Raw genomic sequence first — 17,800 nt, forward strand, 5'->3', positions numbered from 1 at the left:
TACAAATCCACCTAACCGTTACCTCATTCAACCCACATTTACCAGCTTCCTTGCAATAATATCAGGAGGGTATTTCCGTGAAACTATGTTTTTCTTTAAGTCTGAAGTCCACACTGTGGTGTTTTTTGTCACACAATTGAACAGTGAAGTTGGTGTGTGGGAGAGGAGCACTTCAGCCCTTTACTGTTTCCCACCTCAACAGGATGCCAGCTCATCCTGTTTTCTTTTGCCTCTTCTTCCAGTGTTCTGTAACATTTCGATGCAGGGGTCTGCTGAGAGTTACCTTTTGGCTCCCATTTGACATTTAAATATTGATGAAAATGTTGGCTATCCTATTTCCTTATTCTGTACAGGCTCTCCTGCTTTGCATTAAGTAAGGGCTTCGAAAGGAATCTATTGTTGTTGTTTATTGTTGTGTTTTCAGGAATCTTTGTGTACTAAAAGATATCTGTGTGGAAGGTCTCATGTATTACTCAGATTTCAGGAAACCCCTATTCTGGGTTTTCCCAGCAAAGCCATGACTCTGACTCAGTGGGATATACTCTGCTGGTCTCCTACTGCTCCTTCCCCAGAATGGATGGGACAAGGCAGCCTGGGTTGGCCTTTGGGAAGCAAGTGACCCTTTTGTCTGCCAGTCTTTTGTAATGTAGTCTGCTGTTTTATGCCTTTTTTATAATAAAGTTTACTTGACCATGATTCACATGTTTACTGGGTGATATCCATCTAAATCATGCTCTGAGTAGACCCACTGAAACCAATAGACTTAAGTTATGTAAATTGATTTATTACACTGAGTCTACTTTGGTTTTAATGTTTTTCTAAGCCAACTTGAGTGTATTTTGGGAGCAGAAAGGTGGGGTAATGGAATAAAATGAACAATTACATATTTTCTTCCTGAATATTCCCCCAGAAACAAAAAGAGTTAACAGTTTGCCACCACTAGATAAGAATGAAATCTACTATGGTGGTAAGCCAAAAGGCAAATTACTAGCATGAGCACAACTATAAATTCTGAAGGGTGCATGCAAAATGTTTATGTCCAAAACATTATACTTTCTAGATTTACATTGTAGGTAGTTTGCATTTTATCAGAAAGTGAAGGATTACTGTTGTACGTTACAGACCATCCGAAGAATGAAAAAAGTTCAGATTCCGGTAACTCGGACAGATCCAGACCCAGTCTCTGAAAACGACGAGGACAGCTATGAAGAGGATACGCATGACCCCAGAGGTTCCCGCGGAGCTTCAAGTGTGAGCCGGAGGCATGAGAAGAACTGGGTGAGGGACCGAAGTGCAAGCAGGGAAAGAAGTTTATCACCGAGGTCAGATAGGAGGTCGGTGGCTTCCAGCCAGCCTGCAAAACCTACAAAAGTCACACTGGTGAAATCCAGGAAAAATGAAGGTATGTTGTGACTCAGCAGTAGGACTCAAAAGAGAAAGTGTTCCCTGACCTTGCACCTCAGGCCATGTTTTAACCAAAGAAGTTTTAAAACTTTGTATGCTCTTTAATAGCTTGGATTAGTCTCCAACCTGGTGCCCTCCAGATGTTTTGGACTACAACTCTCATCAGCATGGCCATATCCTTTTGGTGCTTTTGGAGTTGTAGTCCAAAACATCTGGAGGGCAGCAGGTCAGGGAAGGCTGCCTCAGAAGGAAATAGGAGGTTTCCATTTATCCATTCATTTGCCCCAAGGAGTTTTTTCACTGGCCAATCAGCCATAATGTGTATGTTGTACTTTGAGAGTCACTTGGCTTCCTGGGGGAGGGAGTTGTCTTTCCTCCTCTCTTGTGTGCCACTTACCACTAGCTTGAAAAAGCCATTTTGGAGAGAAATGGTTCAAGTCTGCCATCTATATAGGAGAGTTTAGTTTCTACATGTTGGTAAGGTTGAGGAAGGCAGATTGGGGAGGATGACCGTCCTAAAATAGGGGCAGAGTTGCCCATATCTAGTTCTGCTACAGGGCAAGATGCGAAAATCTCCCTGCAATTGTTGAGCTGGTAGAATCTGAACTGTGCTCATGGGCCACGGAAACCCCTTTATATCAACAGAGGTGCAGCCACCTGTTTACACTGCAAAGAAGGGCACACATAGTATCTGCAGAAAGATGTTTGGAAACAGAAACCATTTTTCATTGCTTTGATGTATGCACATACCTTTCAACTTGAGGGTGGGCCTTCATTTCATAGAATCAATAGAATTGTAGAGTTGGAAGAGAACTGCCCCCCCCCTCCCTGGGTCATCTAATCCAGCCCTCTGCAATGCAGGAATCACAGCTAAAGAATCCCTGAAAGATGGCCATCCAACTTTTCTTTTTAAAAATCTCCAGTGAAGGAGAGTCCATATCTTCCAAGGTCATTCTTTCCACTGTAGAACAATTCTTGCCATCAGAAATTCCTTGCTAATGTTTAGTCGGAATCCCCTTTCTTGTCATTTGGAATCATAGAGTTGGAAGAAACTACAAGGGTCATCCAGTCCAACCCCCTGCCAAGCAGGAAACACCATCAATTCAAAGCATTCCTGACAGATGGCTGCCAAGCCTCTGCTTAAAGACCTCCAAAGGAGGAGACTCCACCACACTCCTTGGCAGCAAATTCCACTGCCGAACAGCTCTTACTGTCAGGAAGTTCTTCCTAATGTTTAGGTGGAATCTTCTTTCTTGTAGTTTGAATCCATTGCTCTGTGCCCGCTTCTCTGGAGCAGCAGAAAACAAACTTTCTCCCTCCTCTATATGACATCCTTTTATATATTTGAACATGGCTATCATATCACCCCTTAACCTTCTCTTCTCCAGGCTAAACATACCCAGCTCCCTAAGCCGTTCCTCATAAGACATTGTTTCCAGGCCTTTGACCATTTTGGTTGCCCTCCTCTGGACACGTTCCAGCTTGTCAGTATCCTTCTTGAACTGTGGTGCCCAGAACTGGACACAGTATTCCAGGTGAAGTCTGACCAGAGCTTATTTGAATTGGTTGATTCAGGTTCTACCCTCTGGAGCAGCGGAAAGCAATCTTGCTCCATCTTCTATGTGACAGCCCTTCAGATATTTGAAGGTGGCTATCATATCACCCCTCAGTCTTCTCTTCTCCAGGCTTCCCTTCTTCATAAGGCTTGGGGAGTCTTAAGTTGGCATGGGAGCCTGCTTCCACAGAAGGTGGTTTGTTTTTGCTTCATGGGATTAATCTCCCGTATAGTGTTTTGGAAGTTTCTGATGGAAATTAGGAGTAAACCCCTCTTCTTGCACCTCCATAACATTAAGCCATCTTTGTTCTGTTCTTTTTGGATCTTGTCTTGGTTACGGTTAAATTAGCAAACTTTCAGATTGCACAGTACTCTTTCGGCAGGAAGAATTTCATGCAAACTGAAAGCTACTTAACCTGGCCCAATAAAAAGTACCCATCAAAAATTTGAAGCATCTTTTCCTTGGAGCTTGACACAGCAATTGTTCTTGCTATGTACAACTTTCTAGGAAAGAAGGAACAGATTTGTCCTCTATTTCACATTTACCATCTAAACTTTTTAATGCAAGTTTGGGGAGTTTTGCTTACCTGAACAAAGTGTGATGCTAATTTAGCTTGCTAAATTGCTGGCAAACAGTTTGGTTATTCTGATTGCTGCTTCTCCCAAGAATGAATTTGCACAATCTCGCTATACAGCCATTCCTCAATTATACAGAAGACTGCAGACTGCCTGTTAATGACCTGGGAGTCAATCTCACAGCAGTGTTTTGCATACCAGTTACAGAGCATGCTGCACTAATTATGCAAATTTGATATCCAGAGCCATTGAAAACTTAAGTATTTCATAGTTAGGTAACAATATTCCCTGCCTTCTAGCTGGATGCTATCAGTCCAGTAACAACTTCTGTACAACACTGTATTGGCAACATTCATATTTTTCTAAACCTTTCCTTTTTTTATTAAAAAAATTAATGTAGTGTCACAGACATTGACATATGAACCCTTCCCAAATGATGTACGACTCTGTAAGCTTAGGTCTAACATAGCAAGGAGAGAACAAGCCATGATAAGGATGTAGCAAGGATAGTAATAGTAGTATCTCCCAAAGGATTGTTTCTTTGGCTAAAATTGAAGGTACAGTGGTACCTCGGGTTAAAGACGCTTCAGGTTACAGACGCTTCAGGTTACAGACTCCGCTAACCCAGAAATAGTACCTCGGGTTAAGAACTTTGCTTCAGGATGAGAACAGAAATCGTATGGTGGCGGCACGGCAGCAGCGGGAGGTCCCATTAGCTAAAGTGGTGCTTCAGGTTAAGAACAGTTTCAGGTTAAGAACGGACCTCCAGAACGAATTAAGTTCTTAACCCTTGGTACCACTGTACTTGTGCTATTTAAAGGCCTTGTTTGAACATAACAAATTAAGATTTGTGAATTATGATGAAGATTTGTGAATTAAGATGAAGAAGCAAGCGTTCATGAAGCAAAAATCATGTGACATGCTTTGTTTCTCTCCCAGCTGAGCTGCTGCTGTGACTGTAGGAACTAAGCCATGGTTTGACCTAGCATTGTGTGTGAGCCTGGACCCATTGTTTGTCTCAGTGCAAACAACCCTGAATGGTTGCCCAGGCTTTTGCTTGGCTTACTGCTTATTGTTTGCTTTGTGTGGAGCGTGGGGGGAGACAAATCACAAGCTCAGATTCATGCATGACACTAAGCCAAACCATGGCTTCATTTCTGGTGGCATGGCGGCAGCAGCAGGACAGAGAAAGGGGCAAAGGGGCTGCTGTTTTGCTTCTGTGCGCCAGTGCACTAGTTCAGTCATGGCCAGCCATGGTTTGGCTTACTGCTACATGTAAACATGACCTGCATGAACTTTGAGAACAGAAGAATCATAGCTCAATGGTGGAACACCTATTTAGCTTGCAGAAACTCCCAGTTCAATCCCCATCACCTCTCTGTTAAAAGGAGCAGCAAAGACATGACAGGAAAGAGCCTTCTGTGCAGGTGTGTGTGTGTGTGTGTGTGTGTGTGTGTGTGTGCGTGTGTGTGCGTGCGTGTGCTCATTGGACTAGTGGGACTAGCATAGTCCCCGATGTTCCTGGCAGTAAATTGGAGTATTAAAGTGTGTACCTTTTTTACACACCTAACCCCACACACATTGAAGGGTGGAAGCTGAGGGGGGAAGACCTTTTATCAATGGCTGGAAAAGCCTGAATGGATTTTAAGGAGCTGAAAGCCCACTAGAGAGTTCACATTTATGGGGAGAGCCTTTCTGAATGAAAAAGAGCGCAACACTGTGTGCCTCAGGTGTAAACATTCTCGTGTTCTGTCCAGCATCCTTGTAAGGCAGGCCAGTTTTGTTATCCCCACAGTACCAATTGCAAGGTATGCGTGGAGACTCTTAGAACTTAGAATCTTAGAGTTGGAAAGAACCCCAAGGGTCATCTAGTCCAATCCCCTACAATGCAGGAATCTAACTGTTTTGCAATGAAAAATGTCACTGCATGCCACTGCTTCTGTGCCTGAGACTCTGGAGAACCTCTGCCAGTCTGAGAAAACATGAATGGGCTAGACAGGCCACCTTTTTACATTAATATTTTCAACTGCGGAAAAGCTCAGGTAGTCATGTTTTTAGTTAAGGTCAGGAATGGGCTTATGCTCTCTGAGCCACAGCAATGCTTATGGGGTCCCCACCTTTTAGCTGTAGTGTGAGGTGCATCAGAAAACTCCAGAACACCCTTGATTCCTCCCATATGTTGGCAGAGGGTAGGAGCAGGGAATCCATGTTGTGAAGGACCTTCCCCACCCTGCTTCAAGCATGGGGGAGTAACCACTTCCAACCTGCTGACTTGAAAACACTAAGCCATACTTGTTGTTGTTGTTGTTTAGTCGTTTAGTCGTGTCCGACTCTTCGTGACCCCATGGACCATAGCACGCCAGGCACTCCTGTCTTCCACTGCCTCCCGCAGTTTGGTCAAACTCATGTTCGTAACTTCGAGAACACTGTCCAACCATCTCGTCCTCTGTCGTCCCCTTCTCCTAGTGCCCTCCATCTTTCCCAACATCAAGGTCTTTTCCAAGGATTCTTCTCTTCTCATGAGGTGGCCAAAGTATTGGAGCCTCAGCTTCACGATCTGTCCTTCCAGTGAGCACTCAGGGCTGATTTCCTTCAGAATGAATAGGTTTGATCTTCTTCCAGTCCATGGGACTCTCAAGAGTCTCCTCCAGCACCATAATTCAAAAGCATCAATTCTTCGGCGATCAGCCTTCTTTATGGTCCAGCTCTCACTTCCATACATCACTACTGGGAAAACCATAGCTTTAACTATACGGACCTTTGTAGGCAAGGTGATATCTCTGCTTTTTAAGATGCTGTCTAGGTTTGTCATTGCCTTTCTCCCAAGAAGCAGGCGTCTTTTAATTTCGTGACTGCTGTCACCATCTGCAGTGATCAAGGAGCCCAAGAAAGTAAAATCTCTCACTGCCTCCATTTCTTCCCCTTCTATTTGCCAGGAGGTGATGGGACCAGTGGCCATGATCTTGGTTTTTTTGATGTTGAACTTCAGACCATATTTTGCGCTCTCCTCTTTCACCATAGCTGCCAAGTTATCCCTTATTTTAAGGGATTTTCCCTTATGCTGAATAGGGTTCCTCGCGAGAAAAGGGAAAACTTTGCAGCTATGCTCTTTCACCCTCATTAAAAGGTTCTTTAATTCCTCCTCACTTTCTGCCATCAAGGTTATGTCATCTGCATATCTGAGGTTGTTGATATTTCTTCCGGCAATCTTAATTCCGGCTTGGGATTCATCTAGTCCAGCCTTTCGCATGATGAATTCTGCATATAAGTTAAATAAGCAGGGAGACAATATACAACCTTGTCGTACTCCTTTCCCAATTTTGAACCAATCAGTTGTTCCATATCCAGTTCTAACTGTAGCTTCTTGTCCCACATAGAGATTTCTCAGGAGACAGATGAGGTGATCAGGCACTCCCATTTCTTTAAGAACTTGCCATAGTTTGCTGTGGTCGACACAGTCAAAGGCTTTTGCATAGTCAATGAAGCAGAAGTAGACGTTTTTCTGGAACTCTCTAGCTTTCTCCATAATCCAGCGCATGTTTGCTATTTGGTCTCTGGTTCCTCTGCCCCTTCGAAATCCAGCTTGCACTTCTGGGAGTTCTCGGTCCACATACTGCTTAAGCCTGCCTTGTAGAATTTTAAGCATAACCTTGCTAGCGTGTGAAATGAGCGCAATTGTGCGGTAGTTGGAGCATTCTTTGGCACTGCCCTTCTTTGGAATTGGGATGTAGACTGATCTTCATTCCTCTGGCCACTGCTGAGTTTTCCAAACTTGCTGGCATATTGGGTGTAGCACCTTAACAGCATCATCTTTTAAAATTTTAAATAGTTCAGCTGGAATATCATCACTTCCACTGGCCTTGTTATTAGCAATGCTTTCTAAGGCCCATTTGACTTCACTCTCCAAGATGTCTGGCTCAAGGTCATACTTACCGTATCTTATTTCCTGGCAACACTCTCTCTGTGTCCCAGCAAACAGTTTGGGAATTCTTGGGGCCAATTGAATTCATGGGAGCAGTGGTGGTGGACCCTGAAAATACTTGTTAACGACAGGCATGCATTTATTTTCTTTTTATTCGAAACAGAATATGGATTGCGCCTAGCCAGCCACATATTTGTGAAAGAAATATCCCAAGACAGTCTGGCAGCAAGAGATGGCAATATTCAGGAAGGTGACGTCGTACTGAAGGTACAGTAAATATGCTTCCCCCCCCCTTTTATTTTTATTTGGTGAAGGAGATAACCCTGTTACACTTTTACACAACTGATCTCCTGGTAACTAGATGGTTTTGAAAGGACCAATCCTGATCCACTGAAGCAGAAGATTAAAAAGAGGGTGAATGTAAGCTCCTGTAGAGCTTACACAACTAGCACAGCTGTGCTGGCTGGGGTCAATAGGAGTTGTAGTCCAAAACACCTGGAGGTATCCCATTTGGCAAAGGCTGGTATATAGCAAAATGTCATTGTTTGCCAATTCATGGCAGCAAAAGGCTAGTGTTGGGGACCATTTGCCAAGCCCTTGTAGAGCACAGTAGGGATGTTCCACATGTGGAAGACTGAACTGCCTGAAGGCAACCTTGCTTTGGACAAGAGCTTGAGGAGCTAAATCATCTTGGCCAGAGGATATTAGCCCCTTGCTGACTATTCAGTGTAAATCATTGACAAATCTCTGAAATCCCATTGACGTAATTAGGGCACTGGGGTGGGTTCTCCCATTCCTTTGGTGTCAAGTCACGTAGTTACGGTAATTCCTTCTATAGGTGTTTTAAGGTACTCAAATGCAATGATTATGTTAAGCTTCAAAGTGTGATTGTAATTTCCATAAACCAGGTGTGTAGTTTTCTACCCTTTGGCTGGTGCCCTGGATTGAGTATTTAAACTGCACCCATCTCCCCTCCAACCCCACACAAGTCACATCATCTCAGCCTTTCTGTAGTGTGGTATCCAATGAAGACATGTTCAAAGCATACCCATCAGTGGACTTAAATCATTTATTTCTAAGGGTCTGTTCTGAGCATGATTTGGTTAAATACCACCACAGCCAGAGTGAGCTATCTGGCTTTTGTCTGTCTGTCTTGTCTCTTCCTTCCTTTCCCTCTAGTCTTCAAAGTTGCCATCAAGGCGAAACTGCTGACTTTCTGTTCGGTTCGTATCAGTAGTCCTTTTGCTCTGTTGCAGATAAACGGAACAGTCACGGAAAATATGTCATTGACAGATGCCAAGACCCTAATAGAAAGGTCAAAGGGCAAGTTGAAGATGGTAGTTCAAAGGGATGAACGAGCAACTTTGCTGAATGTCCCAGATCTTTCTGATAGTATTCACTCAGTCAATGCTTCAGAAAGAGATGGTGAGTATGGATCTGTTTGTCTTTAAAGGTAGAAACAGGGTTGTTGTTATATTCCAGTTCCACAAAGATGTAAAATGTTAAATGTAGCAAAACTCGGTATGTGTATATAGACAAGGGAGATGGGGTGGATTTTTGAGCTGGTACAAACATTGGTCATTATATGGTCATTATAACTGCACGCCTTTAAAAATATATATCAGTGGTTTCTCAATATTGCACAAGTAGAAATATAGTTCACACATAATGCAAAGCCATGGTCTGTTTCACCAACAAGTGGTTTGTTTGAACATCTGAACACAGCCCTGCAGACGAACCATTGCCTGTTTTCTGCCAAACAAACCACAATGTGAAGCCATGGTTTGTTGTTGGCCTATGGGTGGTCACTTATTTTAACTACAGTTTAGCTTTTAGGTTCAAACACAGTAAACTTAGTTGGTCTCTAAGGTGCTACTGGAAGGAATATTTTATTTTGTTTCACTTAACTATAGTATCCCTGGCCATCCCACACCAGATGCTTGCCCAAGCTACAGAAGCACCAGGCAAGAGCAGCTGGGAAGCAGACAAAGCTTTGAAGAAGGAAGCCTGTGAGGCAACTTGTGGTTTTTTGAAACCATGGTTAAACATGCCCACACCATGGCTTAGCATTATATGCAAATTTAGCCATACACGAGATTGGGGGCGGGGGTGTACATGGTCCAATACGCTTCATATAATAAGTTCTGCAAAACCTTATATCCATTTTTGGGCAGGTCATGTCATCATTTTTTATAAATCATTTCATGGAAAAACAACTTTTATTTAACAGACATTTCAGAAATTCAGTCGCTGGCATCCGATCATTCCAACCGATCACATGACAGGCCCCGCCGCAGTCGTTCACGATCTCCTGACCAGAGGTCAGAGCCTTCAGACCATTCCAGACATTCTCCACAGCAGCCCAGCAATGGCAGGTGATGGTAGCCTTGTACTATTTTAAATCGACTTGTTAAACAAAATAGTAGACTAGACGCTTGAGGATATGTGCATGGCAGGCCAGCTATGTAGTTGCATGGTGCAGCAATTAATGGAATCCAGAGGCGTGACGCCACAGGCATAACTTACCTACAAAATGTTAAACTGCCTGAATTTTGCATTGTTTGTTTGTGTCTGACTTGCTCTGGTTAGCCCAAGTGAGACAGGAGTGAGTAATGAAGCTTCTGTACGTAGCCTGAGAGGGAGGAGATTCCAGGTTTGTCCTTGTATGCAATCTCTGTTTTGACTTGTACACTCAAACACATGTGCTTGCTTTTTTTGGGGGGGGGGAGCTAACATAAACCATCACCCAGATTAAAGGTGGAAATGGCCATTTGGAGAGTATTTCATGTTTTAATATTGCAGATTCATTTCCCACCCATTTCGTATCTGGACCCAGTTCAAGGTGTTAGGCGTTACTTTTAATGTCTTCTGTGTTCTGTGGCAGGGATGGGGAGCCTGTGGCCCTCCAGATGTCACCCCCGCCAACATGGCAAGTAGGAATTGTGGGAGTTGAAGTCTGACAGCATCTGGAGGGCCACAGGCTCCCCACTCCTGCTCTAAAGTTAAGGACACACCACCCTTTCCCGGCCCCCACATGCGTCAGCAGAGAGCCCATAGGCGTACCCCCACCCTGTTATGCCCTGCCCCTGTTAAACCTTCTTCTGGGTCCCAAAGGACCCCTGCACCAGCAATTGCACATTGATTGGATGTTCTTAAAATGGTCGCTGCCGTCTCCTTGCTCCAGCATCATTAGAGATTCACCTGGTTTTAAAGCACAAGAGGGTTGCAATGACCAGGTTATGAAACTCCCTATCCCAGGCAGTCTGCTTAGCTCATACCTGGTCGGTAGTGTTACAACATCACCTTGCTGTGACATTTATTATGTGTTTAACAGCGGCTGTTGTATTCTAATGCCACCCTTTTTAAGTGCCTGCTGAAAAGAATTCTATTTTGCCAGGCCTGTGCCAGCAATTAAGAATACATCATTCCACAATGGTTAATTGATGTCTGTTTTAAAAAATTTATGGTTTAATTTTTTATTGCTGCAAACAGCGCTGACATTTTTAATGATACAACTATACAAATATTCTAATGAATTAATTCCGAGCGGGCAGTTGGGGTAGTCCCTGAGTGTTGTTTGTGAGCCTCAGCCTTGTCCTCTTTCTGTCTTCTGGCTTTAATGGACTCTTACCTTCAAAGGCCTGAGACGGGCATCTAGAGATACCTTTTAAGACGTGACCTGAGACTCATTTGTGGAGATACTGATACTGTGGTTTATTGGTAATTAATGCTATTGCAGAGCTGTTGTTTTTGTGCTGTAAAAATGCTGTGTCACACACAGAAGAAACCAAGATCACGTATAAATGTGCTCAACCACAAAACAGGCGTGACCAGCTGATAATTGTCTCAAAATTGCATAATTATTATATATAAACTAAACCAAAACTAAGACGTCAATATTTCCACATTCAAATCAAGTCCCTTGCTCCCATAGAATACTGTAGGAAGTTCAAAGGTATGCAAGAGTTCATTCCAATGATAATTGCATTGGCGGGATTACAGAACTTTCGCCGGACTCCATAATGTGTGCTGTACACCTTTGATAATGACTTTCTTACTTCATGGACTAGCAATACTACAGGCATTATCGTTGGAATGAACTCTTGCATACCTTTGAATTTCCTACAGTATTCTATGGGAGCAAGGGACTCGATTTGAATTTGGAAATATTGACGTCTTAGTTTTGGTTTAGTTTATATATAATAATAATGCAATTTTGAGACAATTATCAGCTGGTCACGTCTGTTTTGTGGTTGTGTAAAAATGCTGTGTTCAGGATTGTTCAGTATTTTTGTATTTGATATTTGAGTTGCTATCCATTTCGGAAGAAAGGCGAGCTATAAAACTGAAATATTTTTTTAAATCTCTTCTTCGGTCTTGATTCCTTTCAGCTTTTTGCTCTATTTATGTGTTTTATTAGAAATTGGCATCTAACTCTCCACTGTTGGAGACACGAAGCTGGGTTAGATGGCTTGTCTTGGGAAAGGCAGTCCTTGTGAATGTTCAGAAGTTAATCTCATCTGTGGCAGAACCATTTTTTGGAAACCATCTCCTCCATAAAAGAGCTTTTGCCCACCAGTCCCAAAAGGGACAGGTTTATGAAAGAGGCAGAAAGTGTTCTTGTGGACAGGGCTAAGATGCAATTCACATTCTTGTGACACTGGAAGCATACAAGGATTAAAATGGGGAGTGTTGTGTGTCTGAATTGTGTGCATTTGATTGGCAGGACGGAAATTTGTTAAGAAATGAGCTGCCAGTGATGAAACAAACATGAAGCTGACTTCACTTTTTCTGACTGAAGGTTATTTTAAAATGCTGCAACATTAAGCATCCTTTTTATATATAAAAAACCCTTCCTGACACAGCACAGATGTTAGAAGTAAAAGCAATACTGGCAGAACACATACACAGCGAAATAACACCTTTGATGACTCATGGGAAATGCAGCTGTAATTTTTAACAGCATTCTGTCACCTAGGAACAATGAGAGTGTCAAGACACTTCATGTATCTTAAAAACTGGGAAAATTGAATGCTTACTAGAAAGTTCAAAAAAATGGGATGAGCTGCCATTCTTACATTTAGAAAAAACAACTTTGACCACAACTTTATTTTCCTTGTTGAAAGCTGTACCTCGCCTTTCTGTTTTGGGGCTTCCTTGTCCAGTGCATTTGGGAAGGAATTGAACCACTATTCTGGTACTGCTTACCTGCAAGGGTTTACCATCTCGTTCCTTAATTTACCTCAGTCATTCTTAATGTTGTAGCCAAAGGCCATAAAAACCATGACATTAAAAGAAAAAAGTAATTTTCAAAGCATGTGCATGGTGGGGTATTAAAAAATGAACTTTCCAGCCTCAACGTATGTTTCTAAGAGGCACAGTGGTTTAGTTCACAAATGGGTGCAGCCAAACATCTCATTTCCCTCCTTTACTTCCTTTGTTTGTGCAAATCATAGTTCGTCATTAACATCTGAACTGGAGTACAGACTATATTGCTTTGCTTTCCTGTCACAACAAAATTATGGTTTACGTGAGAGCAAGGAAATGAGGGAGAGAATTGGGAGTGTGCAGTGGCTGAGGGAAAGAGTGAGCCCCAAGTTCAGGCACAAATAGCTAAACCACGGTTTGCAGTTAGATGCATGGAGCTGCCAGTGATGTGCATGAACTGTCAGCTGCTTCCCATTCATTCCTTTGTGGAAGGTATCTGAGTGCCTGCTTTCTGGCAGTCCTGCGATGCACTTCCTCTCTGTGACATTGCCAGATTGAAGGTATGAAAGCAAATGGACTGTGAAGTCATGACTTCCCAAATGTCATTCACATAAATAACATCAAATAATTACGAGGCTGTGAAGAGGTGGGTGGAAGAGAAGAGACAGAGGTCGATAAAGTACTGTTAGACAAAGCAGTACTTCATGCTTCCATATTTTAAGAAATCACTTCATTGCACAGCTTAAGGACAGCAGCCATCACACTTTCACCCGGGAAGCAAGCAACCCAGCCAAACCTGGAAGAGTGCATGGTTGCAAAGTAAGGTTTGGCAGCCCTACAGTCAGTAGACCAAATCTCACCACCTGAGAGATGCTCTGGGTCCCTTTTCGGGACCATTCTTCTGCATTAAAGATAAGGGAGCCCAGGCCTCCATTTCATCATCTGAAACAAGCAAGCAAATTCAGTGAACCCCTTGGCATGACTCACTTTTTAGGTTTGTGTGGGTCCTAGCACATAAACTGAAGACATATGTTCTAGGGATGACCAACTCCCAATAGACTGTGATCTACTCACAGTATTAAAAAAAAACTGGCAGTGATCTACCCATTGTCATTGCATGGACCAAAGTTGTTGAGCTGCTTTTAGGAAGGCAGAGTTGTTGAGCTTTGTTAGGAAATGCAGAGTTGTTGAGCTTTTTTAGGAAGCCACTGTTGTTGTTTTCACCCTTTTTTATGGGGGGGGGGGAATCACTGAGGGGCAAGAGATCTACCAGGAACACCCCACAATCTACCAGTAGATCACAATCTACCTGTTGGACATGCTTGTAGATCAAAGGATTGACTTGTCCATGGGAGAGAGCTGTAGCTTCCCCCATTTTCAAGCAGCCAGGTTCACCTCCCCACTTCCAACAGCCAAGATAGTATTTTAAGCGGGGCTGGAAAGACACCCAACTTCCTTTCTTTGAGATCCACCACAAATCAGAAGATTTATCCAAGGTATGGTCTGAAGGAACTAGAGACTACCACTTTGCTGAAGCTAAACAGGTCTGAGTCTGGTCAATGCTTGGATAGGAGACCTCCTGGGAACCTCAGATTCCATTGTGGTATATGCTTAAGAAACAAAAAGAAAATGAATAAATGCTGAGCTTGGTAGACTAATGGTGGGATTCATCTGTAAGGCAGCTTTGTGTGTTTTGAGTAAAGCAAGCTGAAGTCCAAAAATTAGATGGTTGGGTTGGAGAGAGAGTTGGGAGTCCAAAAAGGCACCAGATGTTGGGTCCTCCTTTCAGATTTCAGTAGCTGCAATAATTCTATGTGCAGTTTCTCCAGTGGAACCACAAGCAGCAAAAAGAATGAGGACTGTTCAGAAATGCAGCCTTCCCCCAAGCAATGTGACAAAGCTTACCTTTGCAATGACGTTGTCATGCTATGTGTGTCCCTGTAAACATCACTTCTTCTAGCTGTTAAGCATTTAGCATTTGTTTTCAAAATTGCAAGGCGTTCCTGCATGAAGTGTTCTTTCTTCGATGTGTATACAGTATTAATCAATAACATTGCTGCATAGTCTTCGGGTTCTTTAAACGTCAAATCAAATAATTGCTACTTAGTATTTGAATGCCTCCCCTCCATGCATAATAATAATAATAATAATATAGTTTATTATTTATACCCCGCCCATCTGGCATAACTTGGTGGCAGCTCTGTTCCTCTTCTGAAAAACTGCTGTGTTTACAAAAGCTCTGCTTGACTTCAAGCATGGCCATCCAACCAATGACTTATTGCTCTTTGCAGTGTGGATATTGAGGCAGCGGTGCCATCTAGCTGTAGCAGATTGATTGTATGGTGGCGAAGAAAGCACTCTGTCTCTCTTTTTGGGAAATTTGCTAGTCATTTATAGTGGGGGACAATTGTTTAGGAAATCAAAACAAGTATTGTTTTCTCTTACTTAGTTATTCATTATATCTAAGTTAGGTTTGGCGGGGGGTGGGAGGTAAATCTGTGTGACTTTCTAAAAATGGTTTGTTCTGTATATTACCCCGTGAGGTAAGCTGGACTTAGGAGACAGTGAGCTTTGTGGCCAAGTGGAAATTTGAGCCTGCAAATTTCCAGCTTTGGTGACAGCATCCAATGTGTCTCACATGAACCATTTCTCAGCCCCCTTGAGAGATAGCATGACACGGTCTCCTTAGCCCAGCAGTGGGGAACCTTGGGGGGGGGCTCCAGATGCTGCTGAACTACAATTTCCACCATCCCTGACCCACTGACCATGCTGTCTGGGGCTGTTGGGAGTTAGATCCCAGAAACATTTGGAGTGAAACAGGTTCGCCACATAAAAAGTGAGGAAGTCTGTAGCAATTAGTGCCTGCATCTCTCAGGATCTCACCTAATCTGTGCTAGACATTTCCACAGGAAATCCTCAGAGCAATGTCACCTGCTTACTATTTCTATGACGGGTGTAATCTACAACTACTTGATTCTCTAGATTTCCTTGGTGGAATTACTGTTGAAGATTTTTAAATGAAGTTTTGTTTTTTCTTGATTTAGTCTCCGAAGTAGAGATGATGAAAGAATAGCAAAGCCAGGAGCAGTCTCCACACCTGTGAAAAATGTAGAGGAACCCACAATTTCCAAATCACTGGAAGAATCTGTAACGGAGAGAAATGATAAGCAGACTCCGCCACTTCCTGGCAAGTATTAAGGCTACTGCCTGGTTAAATTGACTAGGATTTCTTCAGTCACCTGTGTTTTAAACTAATTAACGTATTCAATCTGCATGTGAGGTTAAGCAGTCATTCTGAAGCAAAAACATACTCAGCATTTTTAGATGACCTGCATCTTTGAGGCATAGGCAACCTTGGCTCTCCAGATGTTTTAGAACTACAACTCCCATGATCCCTAGATAATAGGGCCAGTGGTCAGGGATCATGGGAGTTGTAGTTCCAAAGCATCTGGAGAGCCAAGGTTGCCTATGACCTGGGGTAGAGAAAGGGTGAAGGGCTGGACCTCAGTGGTAGAACATCTGCTTTGCATGCAGAACGTCCCAAGTTCAATCCCCAGGCTAGAGCTGGGAATGTTCGGTCTGATGGACCAACTGTCTGGATTGCTATAAGGCAGCAGCATCCTATGCCTCTTCTAATATGGTGTTTATCAGGTAGTTTTTAAGTATACACACTTAAAAAAATCTGTTTAATCAATCAGCTCATGCTTTTAGTTGATTAATAGTTGTAAAAACAGATCAATTTAATTTATTAAGTATTGCAACCCCTAGTATGTATTATACCGTACTTCTGTACTACAGCTGTTGAGGATTTTATTTATTTATTTACTTCCCATCCTTTTCCTATGGTCCCCAGGACAGGTTACAAGATTAAAACACAACATTAAAATACAGTTTAAACCAATTTAAAACAATAGAAAGCGGGTCCTAAGAACATACACCTCAAGTGTCAATAGGCCAGGTAAAGAAGTGTGTCTTCAGCATTCTCCAAAAGCTGCATAATGAAGAGGCCAGGCACACCACTGTGAGGAGGGAGTTTCATAGCTTAGGGGCCACCACTAAGAAGGCCCTCCTGGGCTGCTGCCTGCCCTCTAAAAAGTGCTTGTGACTTCAAATATAAAATTGGATTTTATTTCTTCTAGTCTAATTAGCTCCAACTCAAGTTGGGCTTACCCCATTTGAAAAAAAATATTAATTCCTCATGTTTAAAACCTACAGTTGCAGTGCCACTGCTTCCCTGGCCCCAGCACTTAAAAACATCTCATTGTACAATTCAGACAATTCTTAACTTATCTCTCCCCTGCATGATGCTGCTCGAAGTGGATCGCTTTTTGCTATACCTTGCCGCATGGCTCTATGCACTCCTGAAATATATTTCCCTGGTTCCCTTCTGTCTTGGGTTTAAGGCATCCTTTAACACAACGAATATATTAAGACATCTGAAGGCAGCCCTGTTTAGGGAAGTTTTTAATATATAATGCTGTATTGTTTTAATATTCGATTGGGAGCCGCCCAGAGTGGCAGGGGAGACTCAGCCAGATGGGCGGGGTACAAATAAATTATTATTATTATTATTATTATTATTAGTCTGCTCATGAGTTAACTAATCTAAGATGGTGACATTTCCCTATGACTAGCAAATCATGGGTGTTGGTCCTGGGCAGACGTTAGTCCTCTGCAGCTGCCCCTACACCATGATAGAGAAACATTCTAGTGCTGTTTGAATGCTAAGCTTCACATTGAATCTCAACAGAATATCTGTCCTAGGCTTTCAAATTAAGCTTACTCCATGAAAGGGATGTAAAATATCTGAATTTGTATATGTTGTTGTTTTTTAATGTAAAAGAACAGTAAATTAAACATGAACAACAAATGAAAACACAGGCATCTATGTAATTACATTTATCATTTTTTAAATGATTACCATAATATTAATTTCTATAGTCACGTTAAATTATTTTAATAAAGCAAAAGGCTGCAAGTCATATTGTACCCTCCAATTTATTGAATGCTCTCCAAGTAAAAGTTTAGCTTTTGTATTTTGAAGCATATACTGTCTGCTGAGCTTTTTATGCAACCACGTTAAATACAGTACATTATAAATTAAAAATTCTAGTACAGTACATTAAAAATAAATG

General features: G+C 42.4%; 1 protein-coding gene across 6 annotated transcripts in view; it reads left to right on the plus strand.

Moving 5' to 3' along the window:
* Positions 1-17,800, plus strand: part of TJP1 (tight junction protein 1) — a 129,852-nt gene that overhangs the window by 70,679 nt on the left and 41,373 nt on the right. For all 6 annotated transcript variants that reach the window (XM_035131818.3, XM_035131816.3, XM_035131817.3 and 3 more), the window contains exons 5-9: positions 1,123-1,402; positions 7,621-7,724; positions 8,714-8,882; positions 9,688-9,832; positions 15,710-15,852. In XM_035131818.3, coding sequence (XP_034987709.2) covers positions 1,123-1,402; positions 7,621-7,724; positions 8,714-8,882; positions 9,688-9,832; positions 15,710-15,852 — 841 coding nt within the window. The remainder of the gene's footprint in view (positions 1-1,122; positions 1,403-7,620; positions 7,725-8,713; positions 8,883-9,687; positions 9,833-15,709; positions 15,853-17,800) is intronic.

This window comes from Zootoca vivipara, chromosome 13 (genome assembly GCF_965207765.1).
Source record: "Zootoca vivipara chromosome 13, rZooViv2.hap1.1, whole genome shotgun sequence".
NCBI lineage: Eukaryota > Metazoa > Chordata > Lepidosauria > Squamata > Lacertidae > Zootoca > Zootoca vivipara.